At 38.8% G+C, this 23,008-nt stretch overlaps 3 protein-coding genes across 3 annotated transcripts; all 3 read right to left on the bottom strand.

The window, feature by feature from the left end:
* Positions 1 to 12,530: 12,530 nt before the first annotated feature.
* On the bottom strand, positions 12,531 to 15,262 carry LOC112575348. The gene is made up of 3 exons (XM_025257130.1): positions 14,554 to 15,262; positions 14,284 to 14,404; positions 12,531 to 13,150 (listed from the first exon to the last, which is right to left on the bottom strand). The coding sequence occupies exons 1-3, from the start codon at positions 14,654 to 14,656 to the stop codon at positions 13,054 to 13,056; spliced, it is 321 nt and encodes a 106-aa protein (XP_025112915.1). The 5' UTR covers positions 14,657 to 15,262; the 3' UTR covers positions 12,531 to 13,053.
* Positions 15,263 to 15,370: 108 nt separating this feature from the next.
* Positions 15,371 to 17,441, bottom strand: LOC112575349. Its single transcript, XM_025257131.1, has 3 exons — positions 17,234 to 17,441; positions 16,934 to 17,054; positions 15,371 to 15,757 (listed from the first exon to the last, which is right to left on the bottom strand). Exons 1-3 carry the CDS (start codon positions 17,334 to 17,336, stop codon positions 15,667 to 15,669), a joined length of 315 nt encoding a protein of 104 aa, XP_025112916.1. The 5' UTR covers positions 17,337 to 17,441; the 3' UTR covers positions 15,371 to 15,666.
* A 3,480-nt stretch (positions 17,442 to 20,921) lies between these two features.
* LOC112575352 lies at positions 20,922 to 22,554 on the bottom strand. The gene is made up of 3 exons (XM_025257133.1): positions 22,373 to 22,554; positions 22,083 to 22,203; positions 20,922 to 21,213 (listed from the first exon to the last, which is right to left on the bottom strand). Exons 1-3 carry the CDS (start codon positions 22,464 to 22,466, stop codon positions 21,123 to 21,125), a joined length of 306 nt encoding a protein of 101 aa, XP_025112918.1. The 5' UTR covers positions 22,467 to 22,554; the 3' UTR covers positions 20,922 to 21,122.
* Between the last annotated feature and the right edge of the window lie 454 nt (positions 22,555 to 23,008).

Here is a 23,008-nt window from a genome sequence, read left to right as displayed (position 1 = left end):
AACAAACAAACAAACAAACAAACAAAAACAAACGGCATTTTGTTCATTTCTCCTACTTTTCTTAAGTTCTGAGAGCATGGTCCTTCGTGAGCTTATAAAATTCAGTTGTAGAAATGGTGTAATAAATATTCAGATATGTATGGAAGCTGGATACAACAGCAGGCAGATGAATAGGTGCATGCTCTCAGCTGGCTATTTGTTTAACAAAATAAAACTCCTACCTCACATGTTTATTTACGGCACATGTAACATCCAGGCCTGAAATCTGTTATTCGTCCTTATCAAGGAACATATGGCTGCACGCATGGGCGGATTCCTCGTCAACACCATTAGCGCAGTAATAATTCATATTATTCTTCAGATGCGGCGGACAACCCGATTAAGAACAAACAAACAACCAAAACACCAAACCAAAAATCTTGTTTGTTAACTATGCATATTTAGAAGTGTTATATAATAGTAATAAGGGGTAATCCTTGGATGTGTATAAGTTGAGAAATTGTTTCTTTACTTTTATTGTGTGTTTCATGTATTTCTTTGTACATTTTTTTATAATTTAAACTTAGGACCTCCAAGTGACAGATGTAGTTGTTGGTTTTTTTTACTTAAAATAAATTAAAACATTCAAGAAGGTGATTCTTACAAAATTTGACGAGAACGGTTTGGTTTTTTTTTTTTTTGGTTTTTTTTTTTTCTATGAGAAGCTTAGTAGGACAAGGTTGATTTGTGTATGCTGTTCAGGGTAGTTTGGGTTTTTATTGGCAAAAGAAGACTAAAAAAATTTCTATGCAGTTAAATACGTAATGCAAATTTCGACAAAGATGTGATTTAAGAGAGAGAGAGACAGGAAGCAAATGAGATTTTTTTAATAAATGTGTTTGCTTTCGAGAGTGTGTGTGTGTGTGATGTGTGTGTCCGCGTGCGTTCGTGTGGGACGACATCTGGCAATACTGTAATTTTACCTGCCTATTATTTTGTTTTCATACAATTATGCAAAAACAGCTTTATTTTATTTGGATGTAGCTACAATAATGATTTGAGTAAGATGATCAAACAGCATGTAACAGCCTTCAAGATAAGAGACAAGGATATTTTGACCGAATGTGCTGGAACAATTTTAATGTCATACATCAGCGGTTCTCAACCTGTGGGGCGCGACCCCCTGGGGGGTCGCGACGTGCCTACAAGGGGGTCGCGAAGGTGGTCCTTTTTAAAAAGTTTCTTATACCGGTATTAGTGAAATAAGTTTACATTGTGTAACCGAGTGGTGAGGGCGATCAAACTCCAAATCTCTTCTCCCTATTCCAGTACACTGTCTCGGCATGCAGTGACTTCTCACTTCCAAAACTCAAAACACAATCCCCCTCTCAACAATTAAGCTTCCCATCTCCCTCCTCTCGCCTTTTAAAACATGCACTAAACACACATCTGCTCCATGAGCATCACTCTTTACACCCATTAACATAGTTGTCAATAGTTGTGACTATAGTCACGAGACTAGTCCGCCTGCTTGTCTTCCTCTGTAGACTTATGACCATCCCTCATTCCTCTGTGTGTCTTTTATTCCTTGTCTGTATAGTTTGTTTTTTCATTCCGTCCTCGGTATTTTGTTATTCGCCATTTTGTTATCATTTTATTATCATGTTATTTTGTTATTCGTCCTTATCAAGGAACAGGTGGCTGCACGCATGGGCGGATTCTTCGTCAACACCATCAGCGACGTGGACCGCTGTAAAAAGCTGTAAAACTGTCCACGAGAAACGACTTTTTTTCTGAAGTTTTTAATGCAAAAAATATATATCGTTGGCTTTGATGAACATGCATCCTTAGTGAATAGAGTCTCTTGTGTGACAATGACATTGACAGTGACATAGAGAGTGAGCGAGAAATACCGAAATGGTCGTCCCTCAGGGCAGCATTCATTCTCCAACTCTTTTCAATATAAAAATTGACTACATCTTGAAAGATGTTTTTCCAGGTTTGGAGGCCTCGTTTTATGTAGATTACTTTGCTCTCTGTATTCGAAAGGCACCCAAACAGATGCGAAGCCCTTGGTGATGATAGGATCGAGAATTTTGAGGTAGGACTCTCGAGCAGAGCCATAGATGATGGATCCGTAGTCTAGCTTGGAGCGGACCAGGGCACGATACAGACGCAGCAGGACCGTGCGATCCGCCCCCCAGCTGACATGGCCAACTACTCTAAGAATGTCCAAAGCTTTTTGGCATGAAAGGCGTAAAGATTTAATATGAGATAGGAAGGACAGTTTACGATCAAAGATGACCCCAAGGAATTTTACTTACTGAACCACTTTGAGTACCGTGTCGTCGACAGAAATAGATGGGTTTGAAAAAATACCTCTCATTTTGCAAAATGAATGCATACTGACTTCGTAGGAGAAAATTGAAGCCGTTTTCTGTCACCCATCCTTGTACAGCATTTACGTGCAGTTGCATCCGGCTTTCGAGGCATGGTAGGGAGCGGCCTCGAATACAGAGAGCAAAATCATCTACATATAACGAGGCCTCCAAACCTGGACAAACATGTTTCAAGATGTAGTCGATTTTTATATTGAAAAGAATTGGAAAAAGAATGCTGCCCTGAGGGACGCCCATTTCGGTATTTCTCGCTCACTCTCTATGTCACTGTCAATGTCATTGTCACACAAGAGACTCTATTCACTAAGGATGCATGTTCATCAAAGCCAACGATATATATTTTTTGCATTAAAAACTTCAGAAAAAATGTCGTTTCTAGTGAACAGTTTTACAGCTTTTTACAGCAGTCCACGTCGCTGATGGTGTTGACGAAGAATCCGCCCACGCGTGCAGCCACCTGATCCTTGATAAGGACGAATAACAAAATAGGATGAAAATAAAATGATAACAAAGTGGCGAATAACAAAATACCGAGGACGGAATGAAAAAACAAACTATACAGACAAGGAATAAAAGACACACAGAGGAATGAGGGATGGTCATAAGTCTACAGAGGAAGACAAGCAGGAGGACTAATCACGTGACTATAGTCACAACTATTGACAGCTATGTTGATTGGTGTAAAGAGTGATGCTCATGGAGCAGATGTGTGTTTAGTGCAGATTTCAAAGATTGGATGGTGGGTGGATGATGGGAAAGAATGTTCCACAGTCTTACATCAAAGTGACTAAAAACTCCGGTGACCATGTGTGGTTGTCATGGTGACAGGGATACAGTTCGTATGTAATCTGAGCAGAGTAGTCTGGCAGGGGAGTAGGGGAGAAGTTAAGAGAAACAGTCATGACAAGAGCTTGTAAAGAAATTTAAATACAGACTTGACATGAGTGTACAAAACAGCCTCCACACAGAAAGACAAGCACGAGATGGCAGACATTATATTGTACCTAATGAAGCAGAAACAGATGGTTGGGCTGATAGAAGGGGATGTTGACTGCACTGCTGACGGCTGCTGCCATCACGTGACTACTACGTCAGAAGGCCGCCACTATAAACGGCGGCGATGTGTGGGGAGGACTTCAGTTGACGCCGACAAGTGACCTGCTATAGTTCTACAGAAGTCGAGAGTTCCTGAAGTTCGCTGCTCACGTTTTGTCAGTCGAGAAATGGCGAGAATGATCACCATGATTGTCGTCAGCGTTCTGCTGGTTCTCGTCCAAACGTATGAGTTCCGGGAACCCTGCACCATAGTCCCTGATATAGACGATGGTGAGTAGTGGTCACAGCATGCACCTCCAACTTCTATTGCAGGTACAACATTTTGTACCACTCTCACTGTTTATCATATTATCAATATTGCAATCACCAATATCTTCTTTCTTCAAACACATACCTGCAGTAAGCATTCTTTCTACCGGAATAACCACGCTGACCTCTGCTCTTAGCTACCGCCCACAAAATTATGGTGTATGGCGCGATCAGGATTGAGGAGAACACGTGGTACCTCACCCCCGACTGCTACAACTGTACCTGGGGGGGAGGCCAAATTTCTTGCTGCAGGTGAGAATCATTTGTGTTTTAGCCACCTACCCTACACCTTGACAGTTTGGCAAAAAAGAAATAATAATAAATAAAATAAGATAAGATAAACAACCCATAGCTCTTTGTATTTTTCTGTCTATCAAACACTCACATCCACTTTCTCACTCAGTATAGGCAGGGATGGGCAAGCTACTTTTAATTTGTAGCCGGCTAGGCTACAGCTACTTTTTTTCCAAAAAGTAGCCAGCTACTTTGGGCTACTTTTAAAATGTAGCCAGCTTCTTTTGGCTACTTTTAAAAGGGTGATGTTATAACAAGTTAGCTGTAGCCAGCTGGCTGTAGCAACATACACAAACATCAACATACACACTAAACACTATTACTTGCTTTACAAAGTTTTTATTATAATAATGAAACGGAGAACTGCGATATACCGACAATTTTATTCAGTGAATCCATAAATGCTTTCATTCATTCCTTGCCCCCTTCCTCCCCCGGCCTTTTTCACACAATAAGTACACGTATTTTACGATTATATTAAACATTTCTGGATCTTTTTCCTCATCCTGTTTTAGTGACAAAAGAAATTATATAAGTTTTTCCGATAAACATTTGTTTTCTATAACTATTTTTCCCTATTACTTAGAAATGAAAACTAAACAGATGCTTAAGTATCGGGTACCTGGTGGAATTTTCAATAAGTTAGGTTATGTGGTGATGAAAAATGTCAACCTCTTATCAATACTGTGACAATGAACAACAGACCATTGAAATAAATGAGTTTGCATGGAATATAAGTAAAACACTGCTTAATCTAATTTAAGCAAGCAGATCATAAGGCATTTTTTTCTAACACTGACACTGAAAACAAAGAAAGGAACACAAACTAATTGTTTCCAAAAGCTGATAGGGTGAAAAGTATAGTCCTGGCATACTAGAATAGACTTTAATTATATAGTAGGATGTCAAATGTAGCATATAAACACTGAAATATATTTTTCAAAAATGATCTGATACAAGATATATTTATTTTAAATCTTTAAGCTTGAATTTTTCTGTTTGTCGTTTTTGACATCCAGTCCTAAACTATAAAAACATATTTCTCAAGATTGGCTTGTCCTACAGCAGTACAATTTTGCAATTTTGTTTAGAAATGCATAAGCTACAAAGTGATGCATTTGAGAGTATGATATAAACATTACTTTTGATAAAATTAACATTTTTCGAAATATTTAATTGCCACATTCACACTGAGTCGAGGGGTACCATGTCTGATTTTTTATATCTCCTAGAAATCTTGAGATATCAAAACGGCTTATGCATCAGTTTTCTTATCAGTGCCTCTAGTTTACAAAAAACCCAAAACCTTTGGTATATGACTTATGGTATTGTGTAAATTTGTTTTTAAAATGCTTATTTTGTTACTCTATATTTAAAAACCCTTAAAGATATTTAAAATATGGATTTTAATTTTTGGAGTGTACCGGTAACCTTAAAACAAATCTACATTCTTTTAGTCCTTCATAGAATTGAATTTGACCAGAACTTTGGCCTCGAAGTTGCTGTCTGTCCCCCTAGTGCGCAGCTTTGTCATGATAAGTCCTGCCAGACTGAACAATCTCTCAACCGCAGCACTGCTTGGCAAGACGGTGTTGGTGCGCAAATAAATTTGTTTGACCGTGGGATATTTGTCCAGTTCACTGACATTCTGTGACAATCCAGACATCAGGAAGGTAGTTGTCTCAGGGGTGCCGGTAACTTCTTGTTCGTTGAGTACTTTTTCGTGCTGCCACACCCATTCTTGCATTTGAAACTATAGCCACATTTTGTGGCTTCGCAAAATGTAAAAAATTTCAAATAAGGCTGGAAATTGATGGGTACATCCATCTTCGTTTTTCAAATCGCTCCCGCCACATGGACGACCCGGTACTTCCGGTTACTGAGCGTGCGAGACACGTGGGTGTCTGGCTGTCACACCACCGAGCAGTGCTGTCGTACCAGAAATAACACAGAGATTGAATTCCACACTGAAGTTTTCTTTAATTCAGTATCTTTTTCTCAGCAGCTGGCCTAACTTCTCTCTCTCTCCAATTCACAAAGAGGTCCCACACCACTGTCAGCCCTGCTATTTATTCTCCCTCCCCTCGAACATTCTAGCACAGACATTCTATTTCGTCGCAATAAAGACATTTTGAACATCGCTACATTGTTGAACATCATTTCCTCCCTCGCACAAGACATTTTACTGTGAACATTGCTACATTGTTGAACATCATTTCCTCCCTCGCACAAGACATTTTACTGTGAACATTGCTACATTGTTGAACATCATTTCCTCCCTCGCACAAGACATTTTACTGTGAACATTGCTACATTGTTGAACATCATTTCCTCCCTCGCACAAAGACATTCTATCTTTTACATTGCTGCCGTGCTGAACATTCTGGAATATAGATGCAAATCTACAACCCAAAGACATTATACTTTGTACACTACTAGAGTGCTACAGTCGTGAAAGTAGCCAACATGTAGCCAAGCTACAGCTACTTTCTAAAATGTAGCTACGGCTACAAGCTTCTTTTTTTTAATTTGTAGCCGGCTAAGCTACAAGCTACAAAATTTGTAGCCGGCTACAGTAGCTGTAGCTAGGCTACAGCTACTCCCCATCCCTGAGTATAGGCGATGCCTACAGTGACTTAAGGAAACATCTTGTTGTGAAAAAGCATTTTAAAAAACCGTAGTAGGAAGTAAACAGAACAAAAATTAATACTCATATGACAACAAATTATGTGCACCAGTTTTGCTTACGTCTGAAAGTTTCTGGCGAAAGACAGAAAACCACTTCACACGAAAGAAAGGAATTGCATAGTAATAGTCTCACCTAAAGTTTTGCTAGTTTATCTTCTAAATTTCTTGACGACAGAAAACAAAGTTTTCGACTTTCATCTATGAGGCTGTGAACACTGTTAATGAGAAACTGTACACCTTGTGTCCTGAACTTTCAAACTCAAAACGAGATGAAGACGTTTTGCAAAACAAATCCGCAATCTTATAAGAAATATGAAAATTGCAAAAGCAGCAGGTCCTGATGGTTTATTATCTGACACTGATCAGGTGACACCTCTTGGTCAACAGAGTAAACAGTATTCAAAGACATTAGCAAAGTAATTTTACCATTACAACAAGGAAATAGTCCCAGTAAAATGGATAAATCTTTAGGAACGTTTTACTAGAATGTTTTTTTTTTTTTGAAAGTTATTATACTTTTTTTCTCTAACACAACCCACTTTGCCAACTTTGGAGCCGACAAGAGACCTAGCTTTCTTTCTAAAGTTGCATGTTGTCTGTGCTCTGTCCTGCTTCTGATTTCATTCAGATGTTGGTACACAAAGCTAGTTATACTTCAGAAAGGTGTGATGCTTTTGTCTATCATTCAGAGATCAAACGGACATGAAAGGAATTTGTTCTTTCTCGGACATAAAGATAGACAACATTATAAAACAGATTATTTACAGTATTTACAGAATAATGAGTTAGTAATTAAAGGATTAATAACTTGATCATTCATACTCATATTATCTAATTTTAACATGATCATGTGATTAAATTGAAGCACTTGCACTTGCACACAAACAAACATTAAGTACACAAACCAATCAACTCGTGCCAATGTACCATTATTATTTGGTGTGTGTCTCGGACAGAGGGATGTTGTGGGATTTATACTTCACTGTCCTTACTGGCTCCTTGCTTACCTTGCCTCACAGTCATTTGTTTATTTTGTTTTCAGTCTTTCTACTTCTTCGTGTTCTTGGCTCGCCAAATGATCCCGTGACTGTAAAACATTTACTGAAATATCGAAATAAAATGATGCAGTGGAATACTTATTGAGAGTTCGCATGTTTCTATTAGCTGTTTGTTCTTCTATAAAACGGGACATGCACACATTCTACCTGTTGCTGAATGGGCAGATGAATGGATGTGGTTTGTAGACAGACAGACAGCCAGACAGCCAGCCAGACAGCCAGACAGACAGACAGACAGCCAGACAGCCAGCCAGACAGACAGACAGACAGACAGACAGACAGACAGACAGACAGACAGACAGACAGACAGACAAGACAAAGAGTTTATTGAATACACCCGGAAAAAAGTGTAGTTATTTTGCATACAAATCAGATTGATGTTTTTCTGCCGGTAGCGGAGGAAGAGACACGAGTTTTTATTTCATCAACGGCGAGGATGTGTAAGCGGGCTTAAAGGGATACTAAAGGGAAAATTAAACTGCTTAGAAACTCGTAAATAGTAGGATCAATTTGAATCTCGTCTATTTTCATGTCTGTTCATGTGAAAAAAGTTGAAGGTTTGTAGTAGAATGTTGCGTTTAAGAAGAGAAATTACACGGACTCTTTCGTCTGCTTCGACGAACTCTCGTTCTCGGTCACGTGACCTTATGACGTTTCAGTAGGATTGTTTACATGTGAGACCGAACCATGCCTGCACCCGATTGCCACGAAAAAATGGGAAAAGATTCGACATTGTCATCATTTTCCGAAAGACAGATCGAGCCTTACAAAAAGAGTGTGTCATACAATAACAAGGCTCGATGCCACACGTTTGGTAGCCCAGAGAGTGGGAGGTGTTGTGCAAGCATTTTGTTGACGATCAGTGCTTTACTAGCCGGACCCGAAATGTCCGAACAGTTAGATTTGGCCTTCAAGGCACAGCTTCTGCCAGATGCAATTCCGACCATTTTTCAACACAATGAAATTTCTCGAAAAAGAATGAAGGATCTATCTGACAGACGAGTTTCACTTGCCAAACGACTACAGCATAAACAGGTCAGTGTCAGTGCTATGTACTGTTACTGTGTTTACAAAATGCACTTTTCATTATTGGTAGATAACATTACAATATACATATATCAAAGACTGTACATATCTATAAAACAATAAACGTGTTATGTGGTACTTATAATAAGCGGGTTTCAACAGGTAAAAATTCATAGTACATGCATAATAAATGAAAATGTCAGCATCAAACTGAAAAGTGTAAAAGAAATGATTGTTGAAATCCTGTCACTTGTTACATTATTTTTTTTAAAAATCATTGTTTGCTTTTATAAAATGAAATATTTTTAAATTCATATTTTTGAAAAGACAGCCTATTTGTTTATGAAATCTAAAAACAATAAAATTCATGTGAAAGGTATTTCCTACATAATGAGCTTATCAACAATAGTAGTGAAATCTATGTGCAGTACACTGCGGAAGTTAGACTTGATATTTCAACATTTGAAAATTAGAGTAATATAAATGATTGTGTTTTATGTTGGATACTGTAAAGAATTAAAAATAATAATAGCTTGATCACATGGTATAATCATACATGTTTTATTATTGTTTTAATGTTTTGTGGAATGATTACTTTATAAAACTTTAATGTTCAGACTACCTATAACAAGTCAGTCACAACAAACAGTTCAACTGTGCTTAAATAAAGAGGTCCAGACCCAGATCTCAGCTCCAATCCTGAAAGGTAATGGCCACTTTTTAGTTCTTTTCTCTATTACACATCTCTTTTATCTAAAATTGGCATGAATTCCACAAACTGTGCCAGATATTTTCTTCTTATAAGGATATTCAAGGCCAAAAATATGTGCAGTTTTAAACACTTAGATAAAAAAATAATTTTATATGGCTTTGTAAAATTTTTATGAGGATAAATTTTTTTCATAATGAAATTAAAAAGAAGGAAATTGTGTCTATAAATGTCTGCTAGGTGTGATCCTGATATTGATATGGGAGTCAGAAAATGAAAATGACACCTCAGAGTGGAATAATTCAGCAGTCGAGGAGCACCAGTAAACAAAATTTATATTGCAGTTACTAACACACAGCCAGTACTTGATAGTTTATATCAGAAACATGCTAGCACAAGAATTTAAGCTGATATTTAGCTATAAAAATGATTTATGGTTTTAACTATGATTTTAGTCTCGATATTTGTCTCTAGGAATTCTCAGAAAGATGAACTGGGCACAAATCCCTTCCTGGAAAGAAAATTTATCATTCACGAAAAGAAGTTGGAGGAGCTGCTGAGTGTCTGCAGGCAGTGTAGCAACCCCTCTATCACAACTATAGATGAGTGTCACATAGAAGTCAAATTTATAACCATATGCCAAGATGGCTCCTGTGGCCATCATTACTCCTGGACATCACAGCCACACTCTTTTAGGCTTCCTAAATGTTCAACCTTTGACAAGTACACAAACACACATGTGTCTCAAATTGTCCACTTGGTTTATTGGAATCCATAACTGTGCAAGAATTAAGAAAATTATGACAAAATACATTGTTGAAACTGTTTTAAATGCTTACAGAGCAATCAAATGAAAAATTCACATGCAGTGGAACTTGAGGAAATAAAAAGATTAAGCCACATGTCTGTATATTATGTGAAAGAAAGAAATCAGTTCTCACACAGTTTTCCTTGCATTATTATTAGTTTGTAAGAAAATAAAGAATGAAAGGTAAATTCAGCACCAAGTATTTCAGAAATGATGTTTGTAAAATAAAAATGCCAGATGCATGCAAGATTTGTTTTGGACATAAAGATAAAGTGTGTCCCATACCTGAGTTTGAACAAATAAAAGAAATTAATGTTAACAAAGGGAAGATTTTATTTTACAATTCATGTCAGATACATGAAAGTATTTTATGCATCTGATATGAAGTGTGTCCAATAACTGGATTTGGATAAATGTAACAATTTTCATGATGTATAGGGAACATTTTCTCGACAATTCACTTTTAAGCTTTTACTCTACATTTTTTTATGCTTCAACATTTGTTGTGGCCATTCCTCACAATGCTCACAAATGCACCAGTCTGAAACTGTGATAAATGAATCTATGTAAATACACATTTAAACAACAAACATATAAGTTAAAAGCACAGGCATAATAACATATAAAGCAAACGTCTCTGCTTGAATTCTATCCATCGTTGTTATAAAGTAAGTCATTAGTGTAATTATTCAAACTATATCCCCCAAAAAAGGCTGCAAATAGTATTATATTAAAGTCTGTTTAAAATATTTAAATACCGATATTTCAAACTATTAATTTTTTAAACTATCCTTAGGAAAGTTCACTTAAAACCCAAATTATCATATACAATGTGAATATTCTGGTGTGTGTGAGGAAATAATTAGCATACCAAATGTAATTTTATTTTTTAAATACACTACGAAGTGAATTCGTCAACAACAATGCCCAGTGTAAAGAGTTTGAGTGCATTATGTTTATTTAAAGTGCTTGAAGGTAAAGCATGCGTTCACTTTCTGTTCCCGTGCACACAGTATGACTTACTTCTATAGTCCTACCAGAGATCTGTCCCTACAGATCTCTGGTCCTACGTACCTGCTTTGTGCTTCGACTGCTGCAACATTTTCCTCGTCCTCCGAGGATGTGCAGTCGATTGTGAGCTGATGCAAGTGGTTCAAATTGGTAAAATTGAACATTATTGATGGCCATCTCGATAGTTAATGACTTTGGAGATCACAAATCCAACTAAGAGACACCACCGATCACTATCCTAGCAATGACCACAGACACTTCCTGTCGTTTGTGACGTCACAAAAGACTCGTCTGCTTGACTCATCTCGGGAAGATATCGTAGCTACTCGGCGGAAGGACACAAGGGTCGATTTCACTGGATTTTTTCGATTTTTATGAACATCGGCAACCGACATAGTGCTAATAAGTGGTAATTAAGTGAGAAACGAATCCTTTATTTCTCCTGTATTGCTCTCGTGCTCTGTAATAGTAACTAAATATAGTTTTGAAACGTTTGACCGTCGCCACAGCCTTATCACTACCCTTTAGTATCCCTTTAACCATGGTTAGGAGAAGAAAAACAAAAATACCATAACAGCATACACAAACCAAACTTGTCCTACTAATCTTCTCATAGACAAAAGAATTTTTCTCGTCAAATTTGTTAAGAATCATCTTCTTGAATGGCAGACAGAACGACTTCCCTGCGTGCGTATGTGTTTGTGCGTGCGTGTGTGTGTGTGTGTGTGTGTGTGTGTGTGTGTGTGTGTGTGTGTGTTTGTGTGTGTGTGTGTGTGTGTGTGTGTGTGTGTTTGTGTGTGTTTGTGTGTGTGTTTATGTGTCTGTGTGTGTGTGTTTGTGTGTGTGTGTGTGTGTGTGTGTTTGTGTGTGTGTTTGTGTGTGTGTGTTTGTGTGTGTGTGTGTTTGTGTGTGTTTGTGTGTGTGTTTATGTGTCTGTGTGTGTGTGTTTGTGTGTGTGTGTGTGTGTGTGTTTGTGTGTGTGTTTGTGTGTTTGTGTGTGTGTGTTTGTGTGTGTGTGCACACTCGTAAAAATATATACATATTCGTGAAATTACTGCTCGTTTGACCATTTCCACTATTTTGTAAACTGTTTATAGACGTTTATAAATGTTTAATCGCATAGACACATGACAGGTCTCACCTACTGTCACAGACGGTCACGTGTTCACCCAAAAAAAACTCAGTCGTTTGAATTTTAGCGAGTTCTTTTAATTTTTGATAAAACAATTATATCTATCACTTGGAGGTTCTCTCTAAATTTGAATTATAAAGATAACTTTAAAAGAAATACTTAAAAATACCCGATAAAAGAAAAAGAAATATTTTGTTAAGTAAAAGTAAAAGAAACTAGTTATTTCACGACTTAGCCTGCCCAACTCTGTGTCATTTCTGTCTGCGACTCAATTACATTATTTCCCCGGTTGTGTTTCAGCAAACCGTCATTTATTTAACTCCAAATAAACGCACAACAGCGGCAGCTTTTTATTTGAATATTTCAGTCCACGTGATTACAATAACGGTCATGGTCACGTGGTCAAAGAAACACCTAGTGCATCTACTGTTTGTCAGTCAGACGCTATAAATAGTTCTTTGTTGAGGGAATGTGCTGATGTTCCTGTGATGGACACTTAGCATTGGCCCTGCTTCCTGCAAGGGACGTAAGGCGTGGAAACTATTACAGGAAGAAGAGTTGTGTCCCTGTACGTCAGGAGGTCTTCAATGCGAGACCGGCACGAAGGTGTAGCCACAGGGAGGCACCCTTTGTATTTTAAAACCCTCTGGCGGCATGACATGTCCTGCTGCAATTCCAACACTGAAAACAAAATAAACAAAAATATTCCAGCGAGACCAGAGCATTGCAAGACAACATGCGACACAAGGTACACGTGTTTATTGTGTTTATAAATGTGTTTGTGTGTGTGTGTGGGTGGGTGGATGGGTGGGTTGTTGTGTATCCACAGATTCTGTCTCCAGCAGATGATTATCCCCAGACGATGACAGCCAGAGATTTAGCCATTAAAACCAATCACACATCATCAAACATACCTACCTATATCGGAACAGATTTTCTTACTTTCTCAAGACAACGATATATATATATATATATATTTTTGTAAGAAGTTTAGCTCTGTTGGAAGAAAGTTCCCGCAGTACATTATAGATAAAATGTTAAACTGTTTTTATCAATTTAAATGTGTTACAATTTTGCAATATTCTGTTATCTATCTCGCTTGTCTGCTACAAAGTTTCCATCGTGCACGTTTATCAGTTACTATAAGTGATGATCCTGATGTTAGATAATTAGAATTAAGTAAGATAAGCTTAGGGATAGGACTAGAGTCCTTGAATGATACTAGGCAGCAACTAGATATGTTTCCTGTAAATACAGGAAAATAAAATGTAAATAAAATACTGTAAATAAAGCCTCCTTTTGTGGATGTCTATGGAAAGAGCAACAAACTCTAAAGGTTTGTGTAATAACAAAGTGAAACAAAGACAAAAATAGAGAAAGATGCGGATCGTACTGCACGACTGACGCACAAATAACTGACTCGTCCTTTAGTCATTGCCATCGTTATGCTATTCATTAACAGCTCTCACCTTACCAGCTTATGAGCATCCTCTGTAACTGTCCTTTGGATTAACGGATATTGTGTTTTATTGAGGAAACGAATGGTAGAATAAGTACAATGCTAACTCTGACAGCTTAAACCACATTAACAGTTTAAATCCGACACCTAGCAATGGAGATTATCTACAAATATTTCATAAAGATTTTAGCTGATTGATCGACTATCAACCCAAACTGTTTTTGTTGTCCTCTCATGTAAGAATTACAACACAACTTTCTAGTTTGTGTTCTGTCTACGGGAAATTCTCTCTGTGTCAGATGTTTCGACTGTTTTTGTGTGAGGGGCAGACTGGGGGTCGACATGTCCTACTCACCCACAGCAGTTCAATCTTAGACCCCGGCAGGTGCACTTGAAACAGTCGGAGGTGACGAGCGACTCATTCTCCTCGATCCTCGTGCCATCGGTCGCGATGCAGTGGATCCTATGAGTCTTCTCTGAGACAAGAGAGTTCTCTCTGATTACTTCGCGATTAGTTCGTTAAGTGGCAATATATATATATATATAAACATATAGAACTGTGACTGGGGTACAAGTGACGTGCACATGATGTGCAAGTGAGTGACGTGGTGTTATCACAACTCACCATCGACGATGGAATTATCGATGTAACAACTTCCTTCAACAGACGTGGTGTGGACCAGAAGCAGCAGGAAGCAGACGACACTCAGTGCAGTCAGTCCTGTCATTTCACTAATGAGGTCTGGTCTCGTAGAGATAATGAGTCTGTAGAGGCTGTGATGAACCACCGGCAACTCTCGCACCTTCCTCACACATCAACCTATGATGTAGACGGACTGAACCACTCAACTCAGGGGGCGCAGCATGCTGCATCCGTAAAGCGATCTGGTTGCTGGATGATTAATTACGACATCCTGTACAACTAGAAATTATTATATATAATTAACATAATTTATGGACATTTGTGGAAGAATAACTTTGTGAGTTCGGGTTTTTTTTTTTTGTTTTTTGTGTGCGTGTTTGCAGGTTGTAGTACATATTTATGCATTTGTGTGTGTGTGTGTGTGTTTACAGATAATCTTACATACTATTGTAGGCATCCCTTGTACGTGTGCACGTGTCACAGACGGGTGATATGGAGTGCAAGTGGAGGAATAAGTCAGCTTAATATAAACTCTTTATCTTTCTGTCTGTCTGTCTGTCTGTCTGTCTGTCTGTCTGTCTGTCTGTCTGTCTGTCTGTCTGTCTGTCTGTCTGTCTGTCTGTCTGTCTGTCTGTCTGTCTGTCTGCATGTCTGTCTGTCTGTCCAACTCTATTCAAGTGCTGTGTGCGGCTAGCAACCACATCCATTCATTCACCCATAAGCAACAGGTAAATATGTAGATGTCCCACTTTCCAAAAAAAAAACAACAAACAGCTCATGAAAGCTTGTCAACTCTCAATAAGTATTCCACTGCATCATTTTATTTGGATATTTCAGTAAACATTTTACAATCACGGGATGAAATCACGAGCCTAGAACACCAAGGAGGCAAACTCTGGTTTATCCTCATTGAAAGCACGTAGAGGTTTGTCTGCTAAATACTACAAACAGTAATTAGTTTACAGAAGGTGGCGACATTCTTTCTGGAATGTTTAGGGTCAGCTCTACACTAGAAAGGAAGTTGATCTGTAGAAAAGAAGAAGAAACAAAGTAGGGTGGTGACCCTCCGCAGAACGTGGCAATGGACCTGTACCTTCACACAGGTACGATGTTATAGTCACACTGACCATCCATTTCTAGTTTATAACCTATCGGTACATTGACCGGTCCTGCTGCAATACCAACACTGAAAACAAAATAAACAAATGAGTATGAGGCAAGGTAAGCAAGGAGCCAGTAAAGACAGTGAAGTTGAAAACCCACAACATCCCTCTGTCCGAGACACACCAACTATCAATGGTACATTGGCACGAGTTGATTTGTTTGTGTACTGTAATGATTGTTTGTTTGTGTGTGTGTGCAAGTGCATCAATTTCATCACATGATCAAGTTAAAATTAGATAATATGAGTAGGAATGATCGAGTTCAGAAGCAGAACAGAGCACAGACAACATGCAACATGCTTTAGAAATAAAGCAAGGTCTCTTCTTTGCTCCAAGGTTGGTACAGTAGGTTGTGTAATACAAAAAAAGTTTAATAACTTTAAAAAAAAATCTACAAAAACGTTCCTATAGAATTATCCACTTTACTGGGACTATTTCCTTGCTGTAATGGGAAAATTAGTTTGCTGATGTCTTTGAATACTGTTTACTCTGTTGACCAAGAGGTGTCACCTGATCAAAGAAACATGTCAGATGATGAACCATCAGGACCTGCTGCTTTTCCAATTTTTATATTTATTATAGCATTTCGTATTTGTTTTGCAAAACTTCTTCATCGCACTTTGAGTTTAAAAGTTCAGGACACACGGTGTGAAATTTGTCATCAACATTGTTCAGAACCTCCTAGATGAAAGTTGAATACTCTTTGTTCTCTGCCTTCAAGAACTTTTAAAGATAAACTAGCCAAACTTTAGGTGAGACCATTGCTGTATACTTCCTTTCTTTAATTTAAGTGGGGGTTTTTCTGTCTTTCGCCAGAAACTTTCAGAGGTAAGCCGAATTGTTGCAAATAATTTGTTATCATATGATTATTTTGTATTGTGTTCTGTTTACTTCCTACTTCGGTTTTTAAAAAGCTTTTTCACATCAAGATGTAAGTTACTGTGGGCATCGCCTATACTGAAGGAGAAAGTGGATGTGAGTGTGTGAGAGACAGAAAAACACAAAGTGCTATGAGGTGTTTATTTTATTTTATTTTATTTTATTTTATTTTATTTTATTTTATTTTATTTTATTTTATTTTATTTTATTTTATTTTATTTTATTTTATTTTATTTTATTTTATTTTATTTTATTTTAGTTTAGTTTAGTTTATTTTTGCCAAACTGTCAAGGTGTGGGGTAGGTACACGTGTTTCTCACCCGCAGCAATGTATTTGGCCTCCCCCGCAAGTGCAGTTGTAGCAGTCGGGGGTGAGGTAAAATGTATTATCCTCAATCCTGGTCCTGCCACTCACCAAACAGTAGTAGACGTGGGTGGTCTCTAAGAAAAGAATTCAGCGTGGTTAATCGGGTAGAAAGCATGTTTACTGGAGGTATGTGTTTGAAGACAGAAGATATTGATGATTACAATATTGATATTATGATAACAAACCATGAGAGTGGTACAATATGTTAGACATGTAATAGAAGCTCCCGGTGCATGCTGTGACCACTACTCACCATCCATTATAGCGGGGCCTGAGTAGCAGTTGCCCTGGACCACAACCGTTTGGACGAGAAGCAGCAGAACGCAGACGACACTCATGGTGGTCATTCTCGCCATTTCTCGACTGACAAAACGTGAGCAGCGAGCTTCAGGAGCTCTCGACTTGTGTAGAACTACAGCAGGTCGTCAACTGATGTCCTCCCCACACATCGCCGCCGTTTATGGTGACGGCCTTCTGACGTAGTAGTCACGTGGCAGCAGTCGTCAGCAGGGCAGTCGACATCCCTTATGTCCGCCCAGCCATCTGCTTCTACTTCATTAGGTACAATATACTGTGTGCCATCCCGTGCATCGTTGCTAGATGACCATGTCACCATGACAACCACACATGGTCACCGGAGTTTTGGTCACTTTGCTGTAAGACTGTGGAACATTCTCTCTACCCGCCATCGAAACATTTAAACATGCACTAAACACACATCTGCTCCATGAGCATCACTCTTTACACCAATTAACATAAATATCAATAGTTGTGACTATAGTCAAGAGACTAGTCCGCCTCTTGTCTTCCTCTGTAGACTTATGACACTCTCCATTCTGATTGTTTCCTTACTTTATGTGTCTTTTATGTTTGTCTTTTATTCTTTGTCTGTATAGTTTGTTTTTTCATTCCGTCCTTGGTATTATGTTTATGTCTCCTACTTGTCTTAAGTGCTTAGAGCGTGGTCTTCTGTGAGTTTATAGAATTCAGTTGTCGAAATGGTGTGATAAATATTCAGATATGTATGGATGGATACAACAGCAGGCGAATGAACAGGTGCATGCTATCAGCTGGTTATTTAATTAACCAAATGATCTGTGAACAGGTCTCAAAATCGTTAGAGGATTTGCCTTTAAAGTAGTCGTGGCCAGAATTTATTTAGGGAAACATCATGCTTCTGATGCAAATATGTTTTTAGCTTCCAGAACTATGACTAAATTAAAATCTTGGTAAAGGGTAGTTTCGGAAGTCAAGCATCGTTCGCTCATACCAATAATTCCAGTAAACACATATCTATAGATAAAAATAAATCTTCATGTATGGTGTAATGACGGTGGTCAATGCAAACAAAACAACAGCTTACATTTTTGAAGAATACAGTGATTTCACAGGTGTAAACGATTATACATTGGCATCCTCGGTGCAACAGGTTGCACGTGACGAGGCTCATCTTGTGAGCCTACTGGCGCAAAGCTTTGCACCGGGGTTGTCCATCCTCGAGGACTAGCGCCTTCTTGTCCAGGAAAAAGACATGCCAAAGGTCAGTCACGTGGTCAGCTACTGTCGTGGTCATTTTTAAAATGTTTTCCTTCTCTGAGTTACAAAAATAAACGACAGAGGCTGTCATTTAAGTCAAGATTTAATAGTAACTAGAGAAGATTATATCACTGGATTAAAAAACTGGTTTGAATATCTAAAGAACAGATATGAGGCGCGCATGCTTACAGCCGCTGGAATCAAGAATACTATCTCCTTATGGAACACCTGGGACTACAAAACATTACACTAACATGTGATCGATGGGTTGTTACCTCCGTGTGCTTCACACGAAAAATGTGTGTTGTCGTCCGTGTCAGCCTGTGTCCCACCCACCTGTCCCCTACCTGCCTCCGCCATCAGCTCCAAGCTCGGCTACTAATAGAACCTGGGTGATGTATATGATAGCTAGTAAGTACAGGAACGTGCAATGATCAACGAAAAAGATGTGTTTATAGTGATTATAGTATTCAAACAAGAGCTAATTTAGCCATATCGTGTGTTGTTTATCCATCGCTAGGTAACTTCACTTCCACCTCTTTACTAATTATTTTTCTTCCCACTGTCTGTGTGTTTTAGTGTTGGTGTTCGAGCTGTAGCCTTCGGCCCTCACCCGCCTGGTTATAAAATCCAGATGGTGCCACCATGTGACTACACCTTTGTGCCACGTACATCCGAGGACTTCAACACACTGTGATGGTCACTGTCAAGGGACACTACCATTCTACTCTCGGCCTGTGTTTGTCTCCCTTACACCGAGTTACGTGTTGCTGCTTCCTCACAGAACAACATCACTGGCCAGTGTTCCTCTCTATGTGTAGGTTCTCCCCGCTCTATTTTTCCATGTATATATATATCTTAATATATCTATATACAAAGATATATATATGTGTGTTTGCTGTGTGATAAATGTGATGAAACTAGAAGCCTTTCAACAACCCACTACATCTCTTGCTTTCACAGTCTGTGGGGGGCACTAAGCAGGATTTTCTTTGAAATAATATAAGTTTCAGGAATATGGTATTTTCCACAAAAATTCGGATGTTTCATTACTCGCTCTGACCTCACTTGACTCATGAGGTGCTGCTCACATTTTCTCTTTCTCCCTCTCTCTTCATTGGAAACATTCTCCTTTCGTCTTCTCCGGCCCCAGTAAGAGGAATGGCTTCCCATGGGAGTCTGTATCTGCCTTTCCATGTGTACTTAAAGCGCATCTCTTTCAGAACAAAAATACTATAACTATTCCATCTTTCGTTCTTTCTTACCCACACTCTTACCTCTTCGTTCCTTCATGTTCTTCTATTGCTAACGTGGATGTTCGTAGATGTATGTTGTGCTTGTTTGTTATCTCAGAGGGGTTACCCTTCCTTTTAAAGCCTTCTACTGGCTGGAAAGTTGTTTTATTAAAAATAACCTCCACTGAAACTGAAAATCTCACAGCGTGTCCCGGACACAGACTATGTAAACAAAAATACCAATAAAGAGTCGAAAGTTTCAGAAAGGAGGATCGGACTATCTAACCGCTATAAATAACTCTAGCAATCACAAATGTCTGTGAAAGCACGAGAATTCCCTTTTCCAGGACAAACACTATTTTGATGCTTGCCCTCGGGGACACTTATTTATTTGTAATTGTCACAGGCGCCTAGCGACCGATAGGAGGTTCTGTTTACATCACAAGTTATTGTTTACACTTGTACATCAAATGATCTCATTTTCTTATGCCAGATGTTTCCTATTTTGGAGGATTTTTTGCTGTAGTTGTACACAGTGTAGTGTGTCCTAAATTAAATCTCACCGGTTCTGCTTCTCCAAACAATATGGCGGTCAGCTCACTGTCACCAATACAAGGAGGGTGCCCATCCTCGTTTCAGATCTCGTCTCGGGCACGCTGGGGTTTTTTTTTGTTTTTTTTTTCTTTTTTTTTTCTCTGCATGTAGCATCTGTTAACAGGACTGGCTTCTTGTAATGATATAGCCTTAGTCGCTGGCATAACCTAAAACGAAATTTTCTCAACCCTTTGTAAACAATGATTAATTCAAGCCGCTTACAAATCCTCCAGATAGTGGGAGGACATCGTGCAACTCTTCGTCCACCAGACGTTGTAAACAAAAAACAGGTGTTTATACAAATTAACCATTTCTCCATCTATATCCCATGAACTCTTCATCTGTTTGTTTTGTTTTGTTTTGTTTTTATAACTCTTGTGCTGAGCGCGGCTAGAAACCACACCCATGTATCTATTTATTCACCAGCAGGCAGAATGTATAAATGTTCTGTTTCTTAAAAGAACAGACAGCTAATTAAAGCATGTCAACTCTCAATAGACATTCATCAACTACATCATTTTATTTGCATACTTCAGTCACAATCACGTGATCAAATGACGAGCCTAGAACACCAAGGAGGGTCAATCTGATTTAACATGTAGAGCATGTAGAGGTTCACCAGCTAAGTACTATCAATATTTATTACTTTGAATGTGATGACACTCCTTGTCTAGAAATATTTAGCATCAGCCCTGCACGAGGAAGATGAGTTGTATACACAAATAAAGAAAGAAAGTGGGATGGTGTCCGTGCATACATGGCAATGGACCTGTACTTTCACTCAGGCACGATGATGAAGTCACAGGGAGGGACCAGCTGCATTCTAAAGCCCTTAGGGATGCGGAACACTCCTGCTTGAAAGCCAACACTGAAAACAAAATAAACAATTCAGGGAGTCGCAAGATGAGGTGAAGCAAAGAGCCAGTGGAGAGAGGGAAGTGTAAACCTACCTACCTACCTCTGAGACAGACACTAAATCACAATGTACACGAGTTTCTTTGTTTATGTGTGGGTGGGCATCAACTTAAACACACGATGGTGTTACGAGCAGGAATGATAATATTAAGGATAGTATTCTAGTATGATGCTAGGAATAAGCAACTCTTCATTATTCCGTAAATATTGTGAATAATCTATGTTGTGAATAGTAATATATCTCTCAACTATTCCGAATGAACAACACTTGTTTTCAGTGTTTGTTTTCAGTCAACAATAATCAGGTCATACTATATTGTGTGTGTGTGTGTGTGTGTGTGTGTGTGTGTGTGTGTGTGTGTGTGTGTGTGTGTGTGTGTGTGTGTGTGTGTGTGTTCTTGTGTGTCTTTGTGTTTGACAATGAATGTGTGGTAGATAGAAAAGTACAAAAACAATGACGAAGAAACAAAATCTGTTAGTAAGCGCACGAGCGAATAAATAATAGAAAGAGAGAGTGGGCGAGAGGTACAGACATGAAACTCGAATAAACTATTTGGTTATGAATTAACGCCCTTCTCTAGCAGGGTAAAATAAGTTTCTAGATAATGAAGCTATAAATAGTAAGTCAGAAAAAGTAAACAGCTTTCGTGAGGACAGATACATTCAATCAGAATAATCACTCAGTGAGTAAACACTTATACTGAAGGAGAAAGCGGATGTGAGTTTGAGAGAGACAGAAACACACAAAGAGCTATTTTTATTTATTTATTGCCAAACTGTCAAGGTGTGGGGTAGGTGGCTAAGCATACAAATGTTTCTCACCCGCAGCAAGACATCCAACCTCTCCCGCAGCTACAGTTGAAGCAGTCGGGGGTGAGGTACCACGTGTTCTCCTCAATCCTGGTGGTGTTGTCTAACATGCAGAAAGGGTTTCCGGTCTTTTCTGAGATATCACAATTCAGCCAGGTTAGGTAAACAAATTAGTGTGATATTGATATTATGATAACAAACCGTGAGACTAGTACAATATGATAGACATGTAATAGAAGATCGACTGACCTGACGATAATTTAGAGGACAAGTGCAAGGTGCATGCTGTGACCACTACTCACCATCGCGGTAAGCATAGTCCACATAGCAACTGCCCTGGACCACAACCGTTTGGACGAGAAGCAGCAGAGCCCAGACGATACTCATGATGGTCATTCTCGCCACTTCTCGACTGACAAAACGTGAGCAGCGAGCTTCAGGAACTCTCGTCTTGTGTAGAACTACAGCAGGTCGTCAACTGATGTCCTCCCCACACATCGCCGCCTTTTATGCTGGCGGCCTTCTGACGTAGTAGTCACGTGATGGCAGCAGTCGTCAGCAGTGCAGGTAACATCCCTTATGTCCACCCAGCCATCTGTTTCTTCTTCATCAGTCATTATATATTGTGTCCCATCCCGTGTCTGCTTTTCTGTCTCCATCTGTGCATTCTATCATCCTGGTTCTTTATATACTGTAGATAATTATTATATATCGTACTTTTAGTTTCATCTGTGCTATGTTCCTACCCTGAATATTTCTCTCAACTTTTATTATGACTTATATCTCTCCCTACTTCCCAGACTACTGCACTCTTCGTTTGATGACCGCAGTATGTTCTCTATCCCTGTCACCATAACAACCACACATGGTCACCGGAGTTTTACTTACTGTGCCGCAAGATAGTGAAACTCTCTTCCCTTCCATAGCCGCCATCTACC

This window comes from Pomacea canaliculata, linkage group LG11 (assembly GCF_003073045.1).
Source record: "Pomacea canaliculata isolate SZHN2017 linkage group LG11, ASM307304v1, whole genome shotgun sequence".
In the NCBI taxonomy this organism is placed as follows: Eukaryota; Metazoa; Mollusca; class Gastropoda; order Architaenioglossa; family Ampullariidae; genus Pomacea; species Pomacea canaliculata.
This window is presented reverse-complemented; position numbering and strand designations above follow the sequence as displayed.

What these genes read in the sequence shown, in the direction of transcription:
- LOC112575349 (XM_025257131.1), bottom strand. Translation starts at nt 17,336, where the DNA reads ATGGCGAGAATGACCACCATGAGTGTCGTCTGCGTTCTGCTGCTTCTC. An exon ending in AGGCCCCGCTATAATGGATG is followed by an intron (nt 17,055 to 17,233) that starts GTGAGTAGTGGT and finishes TTCTTTTCTTAG; the next exon opens with AGACCACCCACGTCTACTAC. An exon ending in GGCCAAATACATTGCTGCGG is followed by an intron (nt 15,758 to 16,933) that starts GTGAGAAACACG and finishes TTTTGTTTTCAG; the next exon opens with TGTTGGTATTGCAGCAGGAC.
- LOC112575348 (XM_025257130.1), bottom strand. Translation starts at nt 14,656, where the DNA reads ATGACAGGACTGACTGCACTGAGTGTCGTCTGCTTCCTGCTGCTTCTG. An exon ending in CGATAATTCCATCGTCGATG is followed by an intron (nt 14,405 to 14,553) that starts GTGAGTTGTGAT and finishes CTCTTGTCTCAG; the next exon opens with AGAAGACTCATAGGATCCAC. An exon ending in CTAAGATTGAACTGCTGTGG is followed by an intron (nt 13,151 to 14,283) that starts GTGAGTAGGACA and finishes TTTTGTTTTCAG; the next exon opens with TGTTGGAATTGCAGCAGGAC.
- LOC112575352 (XM_025257133.1), bottom strand. Translation starts at nt 22,466, where the DNA reads ATGACCATCATGAGTATCGTCTGGGCTCTGCTGCTTCTCGTCCAAACG. An exon ending in GGACTATGCTTACCGCGATG is followed by an intron (nt 22,204 to 22,372) that starts GTGAGTAGTGGT and finishes GTGATATCTCAG; the next exon opens with AAAAGACCGGAAACCCTTTC. An exon ending in GGTTGGATGTCTTGCTGCGG is followed by an intron (nt 21,214 to 22,082) that starts GTGAGAAACATT and finishes TTTTGTTTTCAG; the next exon opens with TGTTGGCTTTCAAGCAGGAG.